The sequence below is a fragment of the Ceratosolen solmsi genome, unplaced genomic scaffold (assembly GCF_000503995.2).
Source record: "Ceratosolen solmsi marchali unplaced genomic scaffold, CerSol_1.0 scaffold80, whole genome shotgun sequence".
Taxonomy (NCBI): Eukaryota; Metazoa; Arthropoda; class Insecta; order Hymenoptera; family Agaonidae; genus Ceratosolen; species Ceratosolen solmsi.
The window spans coordinates 377,112-400,330 of record NW_011948459.1 but is presented as its reverse complement, the minus strand read 5'-3'; the positions used below and the strand labels follow the sequence as shown (position 1 = coordinate 400,330).

General features: G+C 23.6%; 3 protein-coding genes across 3 annotated transcripts; 2 read left to right on the top strand and 1 right to left on the bottom strand.

Moving 5' to 3' along the window:
- Positions 1–7,648: 7,648 nt before the first annotated feature.
- Ccz1 (vacuolar fusion protein CCZ1) lies at positions 7,649–9,846 on the top strand. Its single transcript, XM_011505475.1, has 10 exons — positions 7,649–7,784; positions 7,852–7,949; positions 8,021–8,114; positions 8,181–8,396; positions 8,475–8,650; positions 8,727–8,870; positions 8,942–9,078; positions 9,156–9,414; positions 9,475–9,602; positions 9,675–9,846. The coding sequence occupies exons 1-10, from the start codon at positions 7,710–7,712 to the stop codon at positions 9,725–9,727; spliced, it is 1,380 nt and encodes a 459-aa protein (XP_011503777.1). The 5' UTR covers positions 7,649–7,709; the 3' UTR covers positions 9,728–9,846.
- Positions 9,847–10,075: 229 nt separating this feature from the next.
- Positions 10,076–12,333, bottom strand: LOC105366885 (probable 28S rRNA (cytosine-C(5))-methyltransferase). The gene is made up of 7 exons (XM_011505480.1): positions 12,240–12,333; positions 12,068–12,171; positions 11,858–11,869; positions 11,531–11,748; positions 11,301–11,462; positions 10,657–11,221; positions 10,076–10,591 (listed from the first exon to the last, which is right to left on the bottom strand). The coding sequence occupies exons 1-7, from the start codon at positions 12,331–12,333 to the stop codon at positions 10,124–10,126; spliced, it is 1,623 nt and encodes a 540-aa protein (XP_011503782.1). The 3' UTR covers positions 10,076–10,123.
- Positions 12,334–13,141: 808 nt separating this feature from the next.
- On the top strand, positions 13,142–20,712 carry LOC105366884 (E3 ubiquitin-protein ligase TRIM37). The gene is made up of 15 exons (XM_011505479.1): positions 13,142–13,242; positions 13,371–13,636; positions 13,705–13,915; positions 13,982–14,298; positions 14,368–14,577; positions 14,664–14,843; positions 14,922–15,036; positions 15,120–15,289; positions 15,349–15,688; positions 15,774–15,885; positions 16,074–16,170; positions 16,559–16,622; positions 16,851–17,029; positions 20,233–20,423; positions 20,618–20,712. Exons 1-15 carry the CDS (start codon positions 13,186–13,188, stop codon positions 20,698–20,700), a joined length of 2,592 nt encoding a protein of 863 aa, XP_011503781.1. The 5' UTR covers positions 13,142–13,185; the 3' UTR covers positions 20,701–20,712.
- Positions 20,713–23,219: the final 2,507 nt, after the last annotated feature.

Sequence of the window (23,219 nt, the reverse complement as noted above, 5' to 3'; positions counted from 1 at the left end):
TATATATATATATATATATAATATAAGTTGTGTAAGACCATAACTTGAAGAAACGGTGCTTCAATGGAAATAAAGCTTTTATGAATTATACTTAATTTCTTCTGTTGGACTACAAGATTAGTTCTCTGATAAATTTTTCAAAATTGTTACATCTATATGTTTCGAACTCATCTTAGAAATCTTTAATACCAAGTTTTTAAATATTTCACTTGAATTTTTCACTACAGTCAAACTATCTTTGCGAAGAAAGTCAACATTGAAGAATGTCTGGTTTAAAGATATATATTTATATTATAATACAGGTACAATTGTAGTTTACGGCGTAGGAAAATTCCCGAATTCGCTGAATCGTGTTTACAAACATGAGTATCCGGGAGTTTGTACTTTTCCCAATTTTAAATTATGCTTAAACTACTTTAATCCCGAACAGTCCGCCCGCCATTATCAATTCATTTAATGATTAGATTTCTTATTTTCTATGGGAACTGACAGCACTGCTAGAATATGAATTGGTCTTGTGATCGTAGTTGAGGCGGTTTTTAAGCTGACAACTCTAGTTAATCCGTCCTTGCCAGGATGTAATTCGATAACTCTAGCGAGGAGCCATTTACATAGTGGTAACCTTTGATCTGTGATGAGTACCAGGGATCCAATTTTGACTTCATTTCGTGGATGATGCCACTTTGATGTTGATAATTCTTGTTGTAGATAGTGTTTTGTCCATTGTGACCAAGTTTGTTGTACTCGCTGTTGTATGAATTGCCACCTGGATAGTCTTGAAATGTTCAGGTCATTTAGTGATGGTTCTGGTAACGTGTTAAGGGGTCCTCTAATAAGGAAGTAACCTGGTGTGAGTGTTGAGCAATTGCCAAGATCATCACTTCATGGTTGTAGAGGGCGTGAGTTTAAAATGGCCTTAATTTGTGACAGCAGAATCGTAATTTCTTCGATAGTAAGTAATGTCTCTCTAGTTAAACGTTTTAAGGTGCTGCAGGTGGATTGAATCCCCAGCGTGCATTGTCTTCAGTAAGTATATTTGTGATGCGGTGATTTTTTGTTGTGCCATGTAAGAATAATTTTCTTATATCCTTATCGACTCCGACGAATGTTGTCCCACAGTTTGAGTGTAATACCTTTGGGATGCCTCTGCAGCTTCAGAATCTTCGATATGCTGCAATGAACCCTTCCGAGGAGTAGTGACTCACCACTTCGAAGTGTACTGCAGATGTAGCTAGGCACACGAACACGCAAATCCAAGCCTTGTAAGTTTTAGCTCCTCACCCCTTCTAGTTTTTTAGTGTTAACGGGCCGGCACAGTCAATGCCAGTGTTGGTAAATGGTCGTGAGGGTGTACATGCATAGTGCTATTTTCACAAAAACGTATTGAGTGACGAGTAGTTGTAAATAATATTCTATTTATAATCGGGCTTGTGGATTGTTGCAATTAATGAGAGACCTGCGCGAGCTTCTTGAACAATAATCTTATAACCTTTATCCAAAATCAAATAAATACTTCTGCATCTAGTTTGACTGAAATTACACAAGTAATATTATCCACATAAAAAAAGCGAAAAGCAAATCACCTATTAAAGCAAAAGCAAAAACAGAAACATAAAATATTGAAGAATGGACTACAATTAATTTAAGTAATATCTCAGAAGATATTTATTATAAATATTCCGATTATGAAAATAAAATTTCTTATCAATCTCTAAAAATGGATTCAAATTCAAAATTATGTAGTATTACAACTAATTTTAAAAAAAATATTAGAACTAAACAAATTATAATGCAGAAGTCCTTTCTAATTATGACTGAAAAAAATTAAGTGTGTTTGATTAAAAGAAAAAAGTACAAGCCATAAGAAGTCCAACATTTAAGAGAAATGGAAAATTAGATAATTACTGAAGTACATGGATTTCACGTAATTCAGTAACTAGCGAAATGTGTTCCGGTAAATAATTATCTTTTATATGACAATTATTAGAAATTATATTAAAATTTATATCTAAAAGAACATTTTTTATTTTAAATTAATATTTATGTATAATAATTTACATTTATTTCTTCATTTTAGCAAATTCGAGTGGTCAATAATCTTTAGATTTATTATGGAATTCTGGAACAGGAGGACGAGTCAAGGAATTATTGAATCAAGGAATGATGCTTAACATATCAAATTTAAATTTATTTAACCGAAAGACATTTTTGTGAATCAAAAGTAATAAAATATGACAATAATAAACATAAAGCTAAAAAACGAGATAAGATAGAATTTAAAGACAAGAAAATACCAAATCCATTAGATGAAACCATGAACTATCTGAAAACCGAAGATGAAACATCAAATAATGAAAGTTTAGCCAGGTAAAATAAATAAATAGATAAAATATTTTTTGTTTATATATTCTGTTTTATATAATAATTACTTTTTTAGTGTTGAAATGCTTACTGAAGATCAAATATTTTCTCTTATGATAAAACCCGACATAAATCATGTTTGCCAAGAAATCTTAGGTACACCTCTAGTTGATGTATGTCCTCTGTTATGACAAATTCAGTAATAAGAACAATTGTTGTATGTTAGAACACATTCAAATTTTATATTATAATGCATTAGATTATTTTTAAAAATATTCCAAATTGTAAAGGATAAGGATCCTAGATTTTAAAAGAAATTATATAAAATTTATAGTTTTTATTAGATATATTTGAAGTCATTTAAAAACATTTATTAAACACATACAGTAGATAAATATAAAAAGTTTGATTACCATAATTGATTATAAATGAAAGTATTTTATTGTTAATTAATGTCTTTCAGCTAAGATTTTAATTATAAACAATATTATACTTTATTTTGTATCATTATTTTTTATTTTTGTACTTAATTTATATAATTGATATTTTTAATAAAAATGTATAATAATTTGATTCCTAATAGGATATTTTGTTTATTTGAAGTATTCTTTCATAAAATGTTGGAAATATTTATATTAATAGTAATTTATGATTATTTTTAGTATATTGTTAAGTTTCTGGAATATATTTTATAAAAATTATAATTTATTTTTTAATTATTAAGATACTATACTATTATAAATTCTTAAATACAATTTAATTGTAAAATGTCAAAATTAATCCAAATATATATATATATATATAGTTAATAAAATTAATTACTTGACTTTATTTTATTTAGAATTTCAAATATAATGAAATTATATTTTTTAGTATTCTATAACCAAAATTTTTACTATATCTTACATATATAGCATATATGATTTTTATTATATTTATTATATATTTATTATATCTTACACACCATAAAAAATTACAAAAAATAAAAATTATATATTATCAATAGATTCATTATCAGAAATTTTTTAAATATTTATGTAATAGCAAATTGTTGCATTAATAATAATCATCTTCATTTTGAATTCTGTGTATTGCTAGTTTAGGCAATAATTGAATTGAAATGTTACAATTTTACTTTATTAAGAATAATAATTAAGGGAATATAATTTTTTTGATTAATAACAAATTTAAAGCATAAATAATTAGTTATATACATAATAAATAAGTAATAAATGTGAAGAAAATAACTAATTATTGGGATGGAAGATTTCTGTTTTAAGTAATAAAAAAATATTAAAATATACATGCTACTAAGAAAAGTCAATATAAAATTAAAAGTTTAAAATTATTAATAATTTTGTCGTCAGTATATATTATTTGTTGTAAAAATATATTTAGTATATTTGGGAGGTATTGAAAGAAAACAAGTATTTATTTATTATTTTTAAAATAAATAAAGATGTCAATGCATTATTGTCATTTAAGTTTGTTACAATAAATCGGTTATACCTATAATAAATGATTGATTTAATAATATTAATATGTACTGCACATTCAAATAAAAAATAAATAAATTAAAATGTATAAAAGGCTACGATAATTTGTTTAAAATACTACATTAATGTTATAATACGAAAATGTAAATTTTTCATGAATTAGAATTTATTTTATAATCTTTTTTATAATATAGAATTTCAGTATTTATTATCAATTATTAATAAAAAAAAATTTAGTTTTGTTAATTGTTAAAAATTTAAGTTTACTCAAATTAAACTTTAAGTACAAATTCTGAATGCGCTAATTTATATAAATTTACTATATTATAAATATATCCATATCTACTATATATATCTTATAATTTTAAATTTAAACATAATTATTTTATTAATATTTCTATAATCTTTATTTAAATTGGTTGTATAACCACATCATTCAAAATTATTTTTGCCATGTCATGTGTATGTTACTACGGAAATAAAGGGATTATGACTAATTTTTTTATTATGACTTGATTTAATTAAGATTATATAAAATCAAAGTTCTTTAGATAGTATTACATCAATTTTACTTATGTTGTACTATACATTCATCTGAAGCGGCTATGTAGAAAAGAAAAGATATTAATATTTTCATTATCTGTCAAGTTCCGAGATATATACAGATTTTATTCTTAATTAACAATATTTATTGCTTTATTTTTGCTTAATGTTACTTGTATAAAATTTTTTAAATATTATACTTCTTTAAATCTTTAAAAAATATCATAAATTACCATAATTTTATTTAAATTTATATAAATTTGTAACACATTTTACTGATATAAACGCTTTAACTACTTTTACATCTTCAAAAATTACTCTGGTTAAAATTGTATTTGTACCAAATTATTATTATTTATTGATACTATTTATCGTTAAATAATGATAAGTAATTTGAGAGAAAAACGTTTCTATGCATAACGTAATAAAGAACAATGGGTATATGTACTTTTTTTTATTAATGGAGTTGTTACTGTTCGAAATTTAATGTTTATTTTATGGCTCGAACTACCAACGTTCAAAATTTAATGTTTATTTTATGGCTCGAACTGCCAATTCACTAGTTCAGTGGATTACTCTCTCGCCATAGCAATTAGGGATGAAGAAGGCACAAGTGGAAAGGCTGAAAAATATAATTAATATATTTTGAGTTCAATTGTTGTTTATTTTGGTTATGAATTATAATAATTTTTGGCGTTGTTGATTGCTTTTATTGATATAGATCAGTGGATTAATCTCTCGCCATAGCGATTAGGAAGAAAGAAGGTAGAAGTGGAAAGGCTGAAAAGTATAATGTAATATATTTTTAGTTCAATTATTGTTTATTCTGATTATGAATTTTAATAATATTGTAGCGTTGTTGGTTGCTTCTATTGAGATAGAGAATTATTCTATTGTAGTGGTATGAGTGCTTTCTTGTATTCTTAATTGTCGGACATTGCAGTTGAAGATCGTGCTAGCGCAAGTGATGTGTGAGATGCACTAATTAATAATATCAATCAATGAACGAAGTGTAGAATTACAATGAGCACTAACTGAATTGATAGTAAAAAACACCGTGAGTCAGGTGTGTGGCGACTGAATGGATGTTAAAAGAATAGTGGTTCGGTGCGTGGCGCGCTGCTTTTAAATATTCGCGGCATAGCTTGCGACGCCGGCAACAGTGCCGATGCCTGTTGCTATGCCGAAAATCGTTGTGACGTCAGAGAGAGAAGCTCTGGAATATTCTAGAAGCTTCATCTACGTTGCTATGCGGAAATATTGTCGTATATTAGACGTTACGGTGTAAGAAAATTCCTGGAATCGCTGAATTGTGCTTACAAACAAGCGTTTGTAATCTACCAATTTCAAATTTGAATTAAGCAGCCTCAATCCCGAACAGTTACAAACATAAATAAAAAGAAAATATTAGATCTTTTCAAACTTAATTTTTACTATTTTCTATGAAAGTATGTAAGATATAATAGAATATTTTTACATTTGTAGTAATATAATATAAGAAATAAATCAAAATTAAGATTTTGCAATAATTTTAGGACATATATGATAAAAGCTAATGTTGACTAAATAAAGCTTTTAAATACTGATTTACATTATTTAAATTATAAAAACAACGTTGAAATGAAAAAATAATCCTATAATGTTGGGAATTTCAATAAAAGAAATGTAATCACTACATTCTTTAATATTTTATTATGAATAGATTCAGCATTAAATGTCAAATACAATTTTAAGCTAAATATTTTTTAAACTTTCATTATTAAAACTGACATTTTTTAAACTTCAGACAAATAAATATAAATATTTTATACTTATTTTAATAAGAAAATGTAAAAACAATACGTCTCTTCACAGGAGTACTTTGTATATATAAATTAATTATATGAAACAAATAATTAAGCTTTCTTATTTCAATATTAGACATAATTTAATTGTATCTTTTTATTAATTATGTGAATTGTACAATCAAGAAGTATTAATTTATGCGGTCTAACTTTATCAAAACAAAAAATTGAGTTCTTATTGTTACAATTATTTAAATACATATTTTTCATGGATGAAAGAATCCCAAGGTGAATATTTTATAAAATGACGAATAATACCCAAAAAAGAAGAGGTCATTCACATATTGCAAAACTAATATTGCACATACTTAAAAAAAGTTATCCAATTACTAAACAAGATTATTAGCAAAAGATGTATCATCAAAAATAATGTAATAAAAAATATTAATATCAAATGAATGTGAAAATGACACAGTTTAAAATATCGTTTTAAATTTAATATAATTCATGTATTGAAGATATTAAATTCAAGATGATTTATTGAATTTTATCAGCATTATATTGAATCAGAACTATGAATTGTAATGTTTATTAATTAATCGAAATATCAATTCCTAAATTTGTTATATATTAAATCACGTATAGAAAATATAAAATATTAACGCATGATACATCTTTTAAAGTTTTTTTTATTGCATAGAAATAAAATAATAATATTAAAGAAATTAATTTAATGTATATTTGTTAATTAAAGTACTTAACAACTATTTTTATTTAAGTATTTATATATAACAGGTTTAATAAATTATTTTTTTTTAATATTGCAGTATTAATCAATAGAATTGAATGAGTTTATTTATATTTTTATATTTGCTAAGATTTCAGAAGCTTATTAAATAAATGTTATTTAGTTTAATAATAGTGTCCATAATAATTCAAATGTTTGAACAATGCCACCTTTTTAAAGAAGTTAATTAATCAAACAAAACAAATACTATTAATTAATGAATAAATAAAACATCACTGGAATATATTATTCTCTCATGAATATGCTATTTTAGTTTTTTGCATTTACATTTAAATTAAGATGTTTACATTCAAAATTTTGAGGTTAGAATTATCTTTTTTTTATGAAAATTGTAATTATTTTGTTTATGACGGAGCAATTTAAATTTGATGCAGAGCAATGTTTCAAGTCGTAAAAATAATTAAATAGAATTATATTTTAGTGAAACTTTTAGACATTTTAGTTTATATTAGAATACTTTCTTTTTATTAATACAAAATTATATAAAAAGTATAATGTTGAGCATTTAGTGGATAATATATTGGTTTTTTATTTTGATACTATAAACTAGATAGACTGTAACAAAATGTGAGATAAAATTAAATCGATAAAAACATGAACTATGTGGTGTATTATATGCATTGTAATTAGTATCAAAACTATTTCATATAGTTGAAAATAATTAAAATATATTCTAAAATTTAATTTTTTCAATTCAGTTAATAAAATATCATAAACATGTCATCTAAATCAGAAATAACATTAGAACATTTTTATATTTTCAACAACACATACGCAAAAAAAGAAGGGGAGGTAATTGTTCTAACTGAAAAATTTGAATTCTTATTCGTATTCTATAAATATTTAATTGTATTCACAGGAAAAAAATAAGATTTTATACTATTACCCAGCAAAAGTAGATATTGACAATCAAATAAAAAATATTGGGCTTAGCGAAGCAATTATTAAATTTACTGAGTAAATATATTTTTTATAATTAATTTAATGTTCATAATTTAAAAAATATTTAATTTATTATTATTATGTAGGTCATTTAATCCAGGGCAATCATGTGATTATTGTCATACTCAAAAAACTCGGCAAATTTATTTTCAACCTGAAATCCATTTCTGGATGGTTATGGTAAATTTAGTTGAATAACATTTCACTTTTTGTAAATATTGCATATATATTTATATATTTATATAGATTGTTGGAGTACCATTTATAACAAAAGAAAATGATGGTACCACATACATGGAATATCTAAATGATGAAGTATCAAGCACTGTCTGTCAAGCTATTTTAAAACAAGCATATACTATTTTTCGACTTTTTATGGGCTCATTTGATAATATTTTAAACGAACCAGATTGTGGATCAGTAATATTATTAAGATATAAGCTAGATCACTTTTATTCTCGAGTAAGTTAATTGAATCTACATGAACAAATTAATTGAAATTATTTTTGTTAAATTAAGTAAATTTGAATAAATTTACAGTATCTATTGTCATTAAAATTAAATAATAGTGACATTTTGGATATCTTTCATGGCTTAGTATTTTTACCTTTAGATAAAATTACTTTTTTACGAGTTCAGTGTTTCATGAATTTAATTGAAGCAACTTTTCCACAAGTAAAATATACTGCATTTTTATATAACAATCAGCTTGTTTGGTATTTAAATATTTTATTATTTCAAATTATTAATTATAATTCAATTAAGTTAACATTAGCATTAATTTTTGTTTAGGAGTGGATTAGAACCTGAAGATATGCAAGTAGTTTATAATTACTTAATTAATACACTTTTACCGGCACATTTAGAAAAAGAATTGGATGATAGTTCAATTTCTCGTAATTCTTCATCACCATTTACAACATCTCATTATGGAAAGTAGGAAAACTGATTATTACAAATATAATATATTAAAAAAAATATATAAATGATTTTAATTTATTATTTAGATTTGTTACTGGACCATCAAGTATTAATGATGTAAAAAAGTTACCGAAAGTATTTATTAATTATTCAACAAAACCTATATCATTATATTTAATTGTATATCGAGCATTAAATGCGACCGTGTGTTTATTTGTTGATAGTATGTTAAATATTTTTCTATATATTCAATGTTTTAAAATAAATATAATTATTTACAAAAATTAATTTAATTTTTAGGTACAAATAGCCCCATGTTTTATACTACTTTAGATTCCTTTCTGGGTGTTCAATTGACATCATTAGTAAATTCAATATCAGAACAATATTCCAAACATACATCTGTTACAACAGAATCAAGTCCAAGATATTTATATTTTAATAAATTAAATTTAGCATATAAGAGTACTATACACAATGACCATAAACGATTTTCAAATGTTATAGTTACTTCAGAAGTTTTAAGAATTATAACAGATATAAATAGTGACACCAGCAGGTTAATATCATTGTTATTAAATGTCATAATAGTTGTATAAAAATAAAAATATATTTCTAGATTGAAAGAAACTGGGGAAATTGTTATAAAAACTATGAGCGATTACTGGATTGTAGGAAAATTATCTAATTTGAGAGAGTTCTTTGTTATTATACAACAAAAAAATGCTAGTATCATTGAAATTGATGGTATAATTTTTTTAATTTGAAATTTAAAAAGTGTATATAATATTAAATAAATGAATCTTTTATTATTTACAGATGAAGTCAACAGATTATGTGACCAACAACTAAAAAGTATTTTCTTTCATTAATTAAAAATTAAATAATTAAAATATTTTGTTTTGAAAATATTTATTAATAAAATTAAGAACTTTCTGTTACTGAAAAATCATTGCTATTCATAAACAAAAGTATTGCTTAATAAATGATAAACATACCATTGTATATAAATATTAATCATGCATATTTTATAACATGAAACAATTTTCTTCCTAATAGATATTAAAATCGATTTGATATTCATAATTTTTTTTTGTAAATGAATATATGAATATTTTTTTCCCTCCACCCAAGAAATATAAATTAAATGTAAAAAATAACACATTTATTAAAACTATATATACCTATCAGTTTATAGAAATTAAAAGTATTTCATAAACTTACTTATTTATATAATTTAACAATATATTTATTTACTGTCATACTACTTAGTTTTCAACATCTTTTTCAATAATAATTTCTCCGTTAGGTATTATATTTGAACATTTTTTAAGTTTTGCAACAAAAAAACCATCCATATTATGCACATGAGGGTAAAACCTTTTTGTTAATTTTAAAGAAGGATGAAATCTATATTGTCTGTAGTTAGTAAAACCATCAGCTCCAAATTCTAACCCAGTTGGAACTAATTTAATATCACGCTTTTTTAAAGCATAATTAATAATCCATTCATTTTCTTCAGGAAGTATTGAGCATGTTGAATATACAATAATGCCACCAGAGCCTGATCGAGCATTGACACAATCTATAGCAGCCAATAATAAATCACGTTGTAATGTGCAACATCTTTGTTCATCAATTTTATCTTTGTTAATTTTTACACTAGGATCTTTTACAATAACCCCTGTGCCTGTACAAGGTGCATCCAATAGAACTCTGTCAAATCCTCTTACAACCTAATATTAAATATATTATAAATATTTTACAGCATTGTATATATTGATGTTAGTTCTATTCTTACCGAAGATATTTTTCTGCCGTCATGGTTACAAATAACTGAATTAGTTATACCTAATCTATGGAAGTTACCAACTACAGCCTTCAATCTATCTTTATTTACATCATTTGCAAATAGAATACCTGTATTTTTCATCAATGCTGCAATATGAGATGATTTCCCACCAGGAGCAGCACACATATCAAGTATTTTTTCATTAGGTTTTGGATCTAAAGCCATTACAGGAAGAAAACTAGATGCTCCTTGAATTATATAATGACCCGCCAAATATTCTGGTGTTGCACCCATTGGAACTTGCGATGAATATATTACCAATCCAATATTTGTCCATTTTCCGATTGGATCTAAATTAACTCCTCTACTTATTAAATTGTGTGCTAAATCACGTCGTCGTACTTTTAGAGTATTTGTTCGAAGAGTCATAGGCCTTTGTACCTCACTAGCTTCCAAAAATTCAAGTAATTCATTTAATGGAAATATTTGCATTAATTTTTCCATTAAAAATTTATTATAACTAAAGTATGTACATAAATCTGTTTGAAGTAATTCCAAATAATCTGATCGAGATCTATAAATATGAATATAATATATAATTCATCAGAATTTCAAGAACTTTAAAAATGGAATAAATACAAAATTTAATATACCTATCTAATTGTCGTAGCTTATTAAAATCTGTTAGTATTAAAATAATATCCTGAATACGTTGTTGTATATCAGTAAAATTTATTGAATTATTAAGCATTTCTGAAAAGGTAAATATTTGCTGATATGAAGTACTTTCACGCATTTCAGCTTCAGCTAATTCTCTAAAAAAAATATTGTTCTTATTATTTATTTATTAATATTTATTAAAATTTTTGAATAATAATAAAACCTTTCAGTTTCTTGTTTTTTTTTTAAACTTTTATTTGCTTTTTCAATTGGTAGTAAATCACTGCAATTTTCGGAATCACTATTAATTTCATCTTCATTATCTATACTTTGACCTTTTAAATATTTGCAGCTATTACTATCATTATAAGAATTATCACTAATCTGTTGAGTTAAATATTGATCAATTTTTTTTACATTATCTTCTGAATGTAATATTTCCTATTAAAAAAAGATAAATTAAAAATATAAATTTACCATAAATACTTGATTATTACAAATTAAATATAAAAATTGTATACATTTTTTTTTTATGTACAATTACACTTACGTTTTTAAAATTGATTGTGTTATCAATATTTTTATTTTTCTTTGTATTTTGTATTTTTTGTTTTAACTTTTTTATTTTATTAGTTTTTAATTCACTGTTTTTATTTTTTGTATTTGTAAAATTTGATTGCATTAAATTATCATTGTATTTTAATATTTTCTTATGAATACCTGGAACAATCTTATTTTGATTATTTGTATTAAAAGAAACCTTTTTAAATGCTGATAACTTTTTATTTCCTTTTACTTCCTTTTTTAACAATCTTTTTCTACCTCTTTGTATTTGTCTATGACTTAATTTTCCTGAAAATTTTTCTACACAACATAACTAATGTAGTAATTGCGTTATTAGATTTTATGTAATATAAATAATAAATAATTACCTATTTCATCTAGAAAACATGGCTTTTGTCGTTTCTTTTCTTTTTGATTAAAATTTGTCTTAACTTTTTCATCAAATTTAGCTTTCCTACCCATTTTTTTATTGTTAATAAATTTAAATAATCTATTAAAAGTATATAGCAATATAATATATTATTTGAAAACTTCCTTTATTAATAATAAATAAATAATGATCATTGTTATACAATCTTAAAATTAGTTTACTATATGTACTAACCTAAAAGTAGTTTAGTACTTTAATAAATTTAATTAGGTATAATTTAATAAATTGATTTATTAATATAATATGAAAATATGTATTTAGATTTAATTTTTACAAATTTTTACTAATTTTAATAAAGTTAATCAACACATTTTTTAATTTAAAAGTGTTAGCACGTGCAACTATTATTCATACGAACAAGTTAGTGACAGATTAAAATCTAAATCCTGGAATGAGTATTGGACAATTATATTTTAAAATATTCTTTATGTAATTATATTGTGGGTCAAATCTAAAATTAACTTTTTGAAATAAAAATTTTTAATTCAAACTAACAATTTTATATTCAATCTATGAAAACAAAATATTTAAAACTATATTATTTTATTACTACAATATATTAAAAACATTTCGTTTCATAGGAATTGACACAAATTTTTTTCGGACTTTCAACATTAATGGATGTTGGACATAATTCTGATGGTTCATTGCTGTATGTTGAGCTGTCAAATTGAGAATATAATGAGTTTCAAGTGAATGACGAAGCAAAATTCCATAAAATTTTATATATTTTCAAAATTGAAATAAAACATCTATTTTGTTAAAAAATTGACTTACATAATATGTTTAACAAAAAATTATATAGATACATTAAACGTAAAATTTTCAATAATTAAAATGAAATATTTCTTATAAAATAAGTTTTTCTTAAAAATTTAGACAAAATGGGAAGTCAAGAAGTTCAAATGTCATCAAAAAATGCTGATGAACACAGTGTTGATGTTTGTACTCATCTTTTTATATAAAATTAATTTATAAATTTTTTTGTATACAAAATATTTGTAGTAAATAATTTTTTAATTACTCTATTTATATTCTAATAATGATATTGAGAATTTTATGTTTTTAGACATTGGCAGAAGTCTTTAGATGTTTTATTTGCATGGAAAAATTGAAAGATGCACATTTATGTCCTCATTGTAGTAAATTATGTTGTTACATATGTATAAGGCGATGGTTAACTGAGCAAAGATCTCAATGCCCACATTGTCGAGCTGGACTTCGTCTTCATGAATTAGTAAATTGTCGTTGGGTGGAAGAGGTTACTCAACAACTTGATACATTACAAGCTGTAAGTATTTCTAATTCAAGACTTGAGGATTCTATGAAAGATAGGTAATAAATAAAAATTAAGTATAATAATTTACTTTTAAGTCAAACATTCAAATTAGTAAATTGTTTAGATGCTCTATACATCGTGAAAAGTTAACAGTTTTTTGTTGGACTTGTCAAAAATGTATTTGTCATCAATGTGCTCTTTGGGGTGGTACACATTCTGGACATATTTTCAAACCACTTGAGGAAGTATATGAAAGTCATGTTATTCAAATTAAATCAGAAATAGGACAGCTAAAACACAGGCTTATGGAATTAATTACATTTATTCGAGAAGTAGTAAGTACATATATTCAGAAATTATTGATAATTATTATTTTAAATCTATTTATTTAATTATAATAGGAACAACATATAGAGTCTATTAGAGCAGCAAAAGATGAAAAAGTTAGAGAAATTAGAAGTGTTGTAGAATTAATAATTGCCCGTTTAGATTCTCAGTTAAAAACAAAACTTTTAACTTTAATGGGTCAAAAAAATTCATTAGCTATTGAAACTCAACAGTTGGAAACATTATTACAAAATATTGATGAACTATTACATTCGTCTTCTCGTTCTGAACTTATTACACGTAGTACTGAATGGTCACATATTGTATATCAAATTTGTAAAAAACCTATGACTAGTTTTAAATTTGCTACAGTGCCAGCCGATTTTCCAAAGTATGTGTTTAAAGAAAAAAAAATACGTGTTTAAAGTAAACTCAATTTTTATATTTATTTTTATTTTAGTGAAATTGTACCAGGGTATGATAGCGCAACTTTTGCATTGCAAAATTTTTCTCAATTGCAGTTAAAAGGAGATCCAGTTTATTCTGCACCTTTGCATGTTAATGGATTAAGTTGGAGATTGAAAGTTTATCCAAATGGTAATGGAGTTGTTCAAGGAAATTACTTATCAGTATTTTTAGAACTAAGTACTGGTTTACAAGAAACTTCTAAGTATATCAAATAATTTAATAAAATAATTAATATCAAAAGTATTAATACTACTTTGATAATAAACTTATTATATTTAATATTTTTAGATATGAATATAAAGTAGAAATGATTCATCAAGGAACACAAGATACTAGTAAGACTATTGTAAGAGAGTTTGCTTCCGACTTTGAAATCGGTGAATGTTGGGGTTATAATAGATTTTTTAGATTGGATCTTCTAGCTACAGAAGGATATTTAAATACAGAATTAGATACTTTAATTTTAAGGTACATATTTGAAAAATCTTAATTTTCTGTGATATATAATCTATAATATACATTACGTAATTTTGTATTAATTACTAGATTTCAAGTACGGTCTCCAACGTTTTATCAACGTTGCAGAGATCAGCAATGGTATATAAATCAATTATTAACTATTCAAAATCAATATGCTACGCAAATGAATGAACTCAAAGAAGTATATATTTTAAAAACTGAATAGTCATGTCTTTATATATTAATTTCAGCATATAATAAATCCTTTTATCTATTCATGTTTAGAGACTGATGATAGAAATCTCACGTAGTACTGCAATAACTTCTGAATATGATGCTATAATTGAAAATTCAAATACACAGCCAAAACAACATAATCAAATTGCAGGAAAATCTAATGATGCAGACACTCCTTGTTCATTAAAAACTAATCCAATAATCATTCCAGATTCCAAGTGAATAATATAATTCATTGAATATTAAAAATTTATAATTTCCATTTTCTAAATATTTTTTTTATTCTTAGAATCTTACAAAATGACATATCTACTACATATTCTCCAAATGAAGTTTGGAAAATGGTGCCATTATGTGGTATAGATAAACTAACAAATGTAAGTCCAATTGGATCAATGTCTAGATTATCTTTTGTCTCAAAAGCAAATATCGAACAATTTTCAAGCATTTATAACTGTACAAACAAGACTCAATCAAAAATTAATGTTCATGATGTATTAAAAGAAGGAAGTACTGATGTAGAAAGTCATTCACCCAAATCTTTAGATGTATCATTTTCTATTTTTAATTTACCATACTCCAATGCTTCATCAAGCATTCACAGTAGTGCAAGCGAGGTAAAATTGATAGTGAAAAATATTTTCCATATTTTAAATTTTGTATAATATTTTTTCAATTTGATTATTACAAATTGGCTGTTAGGAACTAAATGAATATAATTTGTATATGGATGAATGCAGCCACATTGAAACTAATTTAACATTGTTAACCAATCATTTAAATGACAATGATGCAGATGATGAAACTATTTCTGGTAAGAGACTATGCAATAACAATAAGAATATAATAATTATTTTATATAAAATCTTCTAAATTTAGATATATAAAGAAATGAAAAGTAAAAAATTTTATAATATATTTAAATTTTTTTTTTTAATTTTTATATCAAAGAATAATATTTTAAAAATACTTTATATTATATGTATTTGTATTTTTTATTAGGTGAAAATGATATTGATGTTGAAACTTTAGTCCCAGTGTTACATAATAAAGAAAGAATATGTCTAAAAAATCTAGAAATTCCCAATAGTATTAATAGGTAAGAATGTTTTTTAAATCTTGTTTTAGATTTAGTAAATATATTTTGAACTTAATACTTAAAATAGTTTAAGACATAATAATAGAATTGATGATGAAATTATGTTACATCATTTATTTAAGATGCAAAATTGAAATTTAATTTGGGTATCGTGTTTAACAGAAAAATCAGATGAAACAAATGAAGCAAAAATGTATTTTTTTAGTTTGCAGGCAAGGAATATAGATACTCTACATTGTTCTAATTTAATAGACACACACACCTTGATTAATGTGCATAAATATCCAGAAGCTGGTTTACCTGCTAGTGAACAAAATTGTTCAAACAAACATTCATCCTGCATTTCTTATTTATATGAAACACAACCAATATTTAATAATCATCTAAGAATAGATAATCATGCGAATCGTGAATATCGAAGTATTAGAGATATCATAACTTTTAATGCTGAGGTAACAAAATCAGTATCTAAAATTCATTCAAATTTAGTAGATTGTGATAATGACAAAATTTGTTCGAATTTATGTTCTGTTGGTTTTAAGTGTCGTAATCAAGAATTAAATACATCAGAAATATCTGATTTAACAATACCGACTTGTAAGTACAATGAATTTATAAATTCAATTGATTTAAGTACTAATTAAAATTTAAAAATTTCTTCTTTTTAAATAGTATCATTGGATAATAAAAATGCCAGTCAAAAACATTTATCAACTAATCATCAAACATATCTGCCAACACCAAGTGATACAAATTGTTCTGGTATTGATAGTGATAAGATGATAGAATTCGAACAACTTCTGGAACATATGGAATTTTTAACCACTGACGATGTAGCTATATGTGTGGATAATCAAAGGTAACTATAAAATTTAAAGTGTTTCTATCAATTTTTAAACATTTTATAAATAGAAAACAAATTGTCATTATATTCACATTCATTAACTAAAATAACATTATTTAGAATATTACATTATTTTTGTACTGTAATACCAATTTAAAATTATTAAAAAATTTAATTTACAGTTTTTAGCTTAAATATGTTATAAATTTTGTCGTATTATTTAAATATTAAAATAATTATTTTTAATTAACTAGGTGATGTATTAATGTTGCAAATATATATTTTAAAAATCTTTATCCTATTTATTTTACATTGGAGGATTAAAACGATTTTGAGGAATCCTTAATGTAAAGTCTAGTTATAAAATTTAATTGTTTCAATGTTGTATAAAAAAACATTTTAATATTCATAAAACAAACTATAATAACATACTTTAAAACTTATAGAGAAAAAATTAAAATGTAATAATTTAATTGTTATTAATAAATCGGTTCTTGGTCAGCTATTATGTAACAATTTAATGGATTTTTTATATGAATTTGTGATAAAATGGAATATCTTATCTCAGCTCATCAAATAGTAATAAAAAAGTGAGATCCTTTTTTGCTTCGTTGTTGTTTCCACACATGGTTATTTAATGACAATTGACTATAATAATAAATTTCTTCGTTAAGATTGATTGGTTCCCATTGTTAACTACTGACAATATATTAACTAATACATTATTATATCATATACAAATGAAAATAGTAATAATTACAATACATTACATTACTTTAATGGCGAATTTGATAGTATTAACATTAGTTTCATACGTCAAATGCAAATTATACAAATATTTCATTTAAAAATGCATTAATTAGAAGATCCACGTACATTTTTCCGTGGAATCATGCCATGGAATGCTATATATATATATATATATATATATATAGTATTATATACAGCAATAACTATTGTCAAGGCAGGGAATAAAGAATGATTCATCACATTTGGACAATCGCGATTGATCGATTTCATTTGGCGTAGCAGCATCTTCCTATATTCTTCAAAAACAAGCTCGCAAATTTTTACAAGTGTAATGAGTAAGTGAAGAACTCAAATATTTTCAGGCGTATCATAAAGTTACATAGAGAGGTGTCTTGCAAGTATATAATCTGTCTCATGAAGTAAATATATATATATATATAATATATATATATATATATATATATATATATATATATACATGTGTTCGCACACGCCCATGCATGTGTATATACATGACTATCTTATCTATTTTCTAAAATTTATGATATTTATCGTCATTGTCTACTTCGCTTCATTATGTTATTTTACATTGTTTGCCTTATCCAAATTTACTTTATATTTCACGGATCGTTTAATTACAAAATAGATACGTAATAGTATTATAATCTACTTATTAATTTCCTTATTAATAGTAATTCTCGTAATAATATTGTGCATTTGCACGTATGTGTAAATGCAAATTCTAGTAAAATATGAATCATAATAAATTTTCTTCAAAATACAAAAAAGCTTTTGTTTAATAAAAAAACTAACAAATTACCTTTGAAAATATGTGTAAACTTCCATAAAAAAATTTAATTAAATATATTGTATCATAAGCTAAAACATGTGTTCAGCCATATTACTTGTAACGAGCATTCCAATGTTATTGTATAATCTTGGTTTAAAATAGTTTAAAAATGTAAAATATATTATTGCATAAAAATTCATTCAACGTTATACTCTCAAACCAATGCACAATAATATCCCAATAGTCCCAACTATTCTACAACTATTCCTTAAAGAGACTCAAGAGAAAGTTATTATACTTTGATTACGCCTTTAGCGCGTTATATTATAATCGTTTCTGATGTCGTTCTTATCATTTAATGAGATTGTGCTATATTAGTGCTATAAGCGATAGTATATTCTTCTTGGAATAGAAGATCTCAATGATATATCTGTGTTGAGCTCTTTCAGTAACTCGCATTTCAATAACATTGCTATTTGAAAAAATAACACCCAATTATGACGATTTGTGGAGCTATATCGACTGACGTGCACTAACATTATTATTATAAATTACATATATTATTAAATATTAATTATTCTTTATATTTAAAATATTAATCATATTTTTTTATTTTCTGTGGTTTGCAGAGATTGAGAGTGAGTTCAGTAAGTATGATGGATAATAGCAACTTTAAGTGAATAGAAAAACAAAAAAAATTGTTTTCACTCACACCGCATTTGTTTTGCATTTACCTATTTTCCTTCTAACCTTTTCTTATTCCCGTTTAGTGATACAAAATACACGTCAAGTTTTCAAAGAGCCCTAATGTCGATACCAAAGTAATCAGGCCATCGAATCATGCTACAAAACATTGTTACAAAGACTTCATTAAACACCATTTACAGCATTCTTTTACTTACATATTAAGATATTTGTTATTATTTGATAATTGATTATATTCAAAACATAAGGTAATTTAATGATAAATGAGGTAAAGAATTATTTTATTATTTATGTTATTAAAGATTATCTGAAATTGTCAATAATCTTATTTGAAATAATCATCAAAATATTGACCATATTAAACAAGAAAATAAATAATGATTCATCCAAATATTTAAACTAACACGCACACTTAAATACAAATAGAAAAAAAGTAATGCAGAGGAAAAGAATTGGAGCATAAGAAAATAATATAAGCATGTGCAAATGTTTGTTTAAAAAAATAATATGTAATTATTATAAAAAGCATTTTTTAGAAATAATCGTTACAGATAAGTTATTAAACTTTATATAGCAATTATATAACCCATTTATTATTAAAATCTAATATATCCATTTTGTGTTGTATATATATGAAAAATATTATTAATTAGATAAATTTTTAGAATAAATTTAATTTATTTTGACACATTATTTTTTTGTGTATTTGTTTAATTTATTAATATTTCCTGACATAATAAAGTTGATGCATTGAATAATTAAGTTCCGATATTATATTAATCGCTTAGCAAATGCAATTAGAGTGAATTATTAATTTAAATTAGTATATATAGAAATATATAATGTAGTTTGGTTTATTTATAAATTATAACTTATTTTTATAAATGTATACAATATTCTTTTATATAAATATGTATAATATAAATTACATTGTAAACATTTGCAGCTAAAATTTATGAAAAAATACTTGTAGGCAACAGCGATTATTAAACAGAAAATCTAATAGCGACTCACGAAATATGAAAGTCCCTTTTTCCCTTACTGAAACTTTCAACTCTAATGAAGTTCATGAAGCAACGGAGTCGACGAAAAATTTATTACCGGTTTCTATATCGAGTTCAAATAATAACAATTGTGTTCCGTCTCCTCGCCATTATAAAACTTGTAAGTAAATAATTATATTTTTAGAAGTTTCTTAAAAATTCACATTTTAATTGAGTAATTCGTTTGAGTAATGTTATTTGTAAATTATGTATTATATGTAATTTATAATTTGTTAATGCATATGGTATTTTTCATAACTTATAATCAATAGTTATATATTATAATTAACTAACTGAATAAATTTTGTATTTCAGCAAAGAAGAAATATTCAAGTACTTCATTTCAAATACCTTTTAATCCAAGTGAAAAATTGAATAAAAATATTTCTAATAAGTGATAATTAACATTGCCAATAATAAATATGAATCTAAAATAAAATATCTTTAATATAGAATTGCAGGCGTTAATAAATATTCAAATTTCAATTAACTTTAATTGGCGATGTGCGAAAAATTTGAATTTGTATATCATTGTTCAAGTACTTCAAAGGACTTCAATTTATTTTTAATAAAATAATTGATTTTTTTTACAAATAATTGCAAATTGTGTTAATGAAAACAGTATTTAATATGAATATTTAAGAAAAATGGGGAAAAGAAGTATTCTTGAAGAAAAATAAACTCTTTATTTAAAGCGAAGTTTAACAAGTAAAATAAATTTTTTTATAATTGAGATGATTGTTTTCTATTTAAGATAATTCGAATGATTTTTAAATAATTGCTACAATATTTATTTTGTTTATTATCGGAATTATTATTATTATTGTTTTATTGTAAGAAACTCATTTTATGTAAAGAATTATGTACAATGTCATTAACGCGCGGATGGAGAACAGTTACATTTTTTAGGCCAAAAGTAAAAAATAACTTGGAGTTCTCTTAATTATTTAGTTGATCTATGCATAAATTAAAAAAGAGCGACGATAAATTGAATGACTAAGCAATAATGATAGCAGTCAATGTAAAAAGTATAAATATTTGTTTTTTCTCACTCTGTATGAAAGCAATTGGCTGCATGTGACTGAATTTTATCACTTATTATTTTTCGGGAGAAGCCAATTAAAGTTGCGATTCGGTTTTAATATCTTAATGATTTATTTTTCTAAAGTCAGAAAATGCAATCTGGAGACTGCTTGACCGACATATGCTTCTTCAGGGCTTAATTCATCTTTAGATAATTGAATGGTAAAAAGGAGTAAGGAATCTCAGCTTGACAATTGTAGATTGTTAAGCTGAGGCGCAATGTACAACTGAGGTACAATTTTAACAATTATAACACATACATTTGCATCAATTAATAACAATAATTTAATTAAACGCTAAATTTAGTATATCATTTTAATTTTCTATAAGAAAGTGTTTTTATAGAAGTAAACAATCTAAACTCATACATTATAATAAATGAATCATTAATTACAGATTAATTAATTCTAATTAATTTAAAATTCTTTACAGTAGTAATATTAATATTAAAGGCCATAAAGTCTTTGATTAAAAGGTCTCCTTCTTGGACACCTTAAAAAATTAGATACTGTAAAAAGATAGGTAATACAAAAAAAAATTATTATATAGAAATATGAATTTGTAAGTATTAGATTTTATTTGTATGTTTCAAAAAAATTATGATAGAAAGTGTTACTTAAAAAATTAGATATTTTTAACCTTAGTATGGGAATAAAGACAAAATGATTAAATACATTCTTTTTAATAAAGATATATACATTTTAATAAATTAACAAAGTTTGATAATCAAATAAACAATAAAATCATAAAATTGAAGTTTGAAAAATATTCTATTTTATACCTTATATAAATAATAAAGAAGTGTATTCATTTTGATAAAAAGAAGTAAACATTTTATAATTCTAAATATCTTGAAGGTTATTGATAAATTTTTTATTTTTCAAATACTTCATTTTGCTTATTTTTAATTTATTTATAATAAAGCTCTATTACACACTACTATACAATATTTCGTTAATTTTTTCCAATTTTTTATGTGTATTTATTACTTATTAAATCTTATTATAGATCTATTTTTTGTAATAATTAAAATTATGTAAAGAATCAATTTATTAATTAAAATTGATAAAAATAAAAGGATTGATGTTTTATTTATTTAAAAAATAGATATATATGAATTGTTGATCATTATAAAGGATTAATAATTAGAATAATTAGAATAATTAATTTATTAATAGTAATTCTTGTAAATTAATATATGAATCAATGTGAAAAATAAATAAACAAAGCAAAGAATAAACTCAATAAAATGTCATAAATTTATTATTTATTATTTTTAACATTTTATTGTTATCATATATGAATTTTTAATTATCTTTACATATAAGTAAATTTGCTGAATTCCAGTTATATAATTAGAAAAAATTTTAAAAAATTAGTATTTTCTCAGTGATTTGACTATATACCAAACTACAAAATTAGGACCAAACCATAAATTTAAAAGGTCTAAAAAGAAGCTACTGAGCAAATTTCTTTATACCATTTATATGACACTCACAGGTAATACAAGTAATATTTATTTATATTTATTTCTATATTTTTATATTAATACCAGAGTGCAGCGTTACAATCAATTTTACAACAAAAACAAAATTACTTTTGTTACTTTTACTCTTTTAGCAATTATTTAACTATTGGTATTATATCAGCAGTATATTGAAAGAAATATATTGTAATACATAATCTTTTAATAAATGTTACCTATACAACAAATTAAAAATTAATTTTTCAAATATGGATTAAAAAAATTAATTATACAATTTAATAAAAGTAGTACAATTTTAAAATATAGACATTTTTCAGATGTTCTAATTTTCTAATATTTAATCTATGA

What these genes read in the sequence shown, in the direction of transcription:
- LOC105366885 (XM_011505480.1), bottom strand. Translation starts at nt 12,333, where the DNA reads ATGGGTAGGAAAGCTAAATTTGATGAAAAAGTTAAGACAAATTTTAAT. An exon ending in AAGCTACGACAATTAGATAG is followed by an intron (nt 11,222 to 11,300) that starts GTATATTAAATT and finishes TCATATTTATAG; the next exon opens with ATCTCGATCAGATTATTTGG. An exon ending in ACGGCAGAAAAATATCTTCG is followed by an intron (nt 10,592 to 10,656) that starts GTAAGAATAGAA and finishes ATTTAATATTAG; the next exon opens with GTTGTAAGAGGATTTGACAG.
- LOC105366884 (XM_011505479.1), top strand. Translation starts at nt 13,186, where the DNA reads ATGGGAAGTCAAGAAGTTCAAATGTCATCAAAAAATGCTGATGAACAC. An exon ending in CTGATGAACACAGTGTTGAT is followed by an intron (nt 13,243 to 13,370) that starts GTTTGTACTCAT and finishes TTATGTTTTTAG; the next exon opens with ACATTGGCAGAAGTCTTTAG. An exon ending in GTGCCAGCCGATTTTCCAAA is followed by an intron (nt 14,299 to 14,367) that starts GTATGTGTTTAA and finishes TTTTTATTTTAG; the next exon opens with TGAAATTGTACCAGGGTATG.
- Ccz1 (XM_011505475.1), top strand. Translation starts at nt 7,710, where the DNA reads ATGTCATCTAAATCAGAAATAACATTAGAACATTTTTATATTTTCAAC. An exon ending in GCAATTATTAAATTTACTGA is followed by an intron (nt 7,950 to 8,020) that starts GTAAATATATTT and finishes ATTATTATGTAG; the next exon opens with GTCATTTAATCCAGGGCAAT. An exon ending in TAGATCACTTTTATTCTCGA is followed by an intron (nt 8,397 to 8,474) that starts GTAAGTTAATTG and finishes ATAAATTTACAG; the next exon opens with TATCTATTGTCATTAAAATT.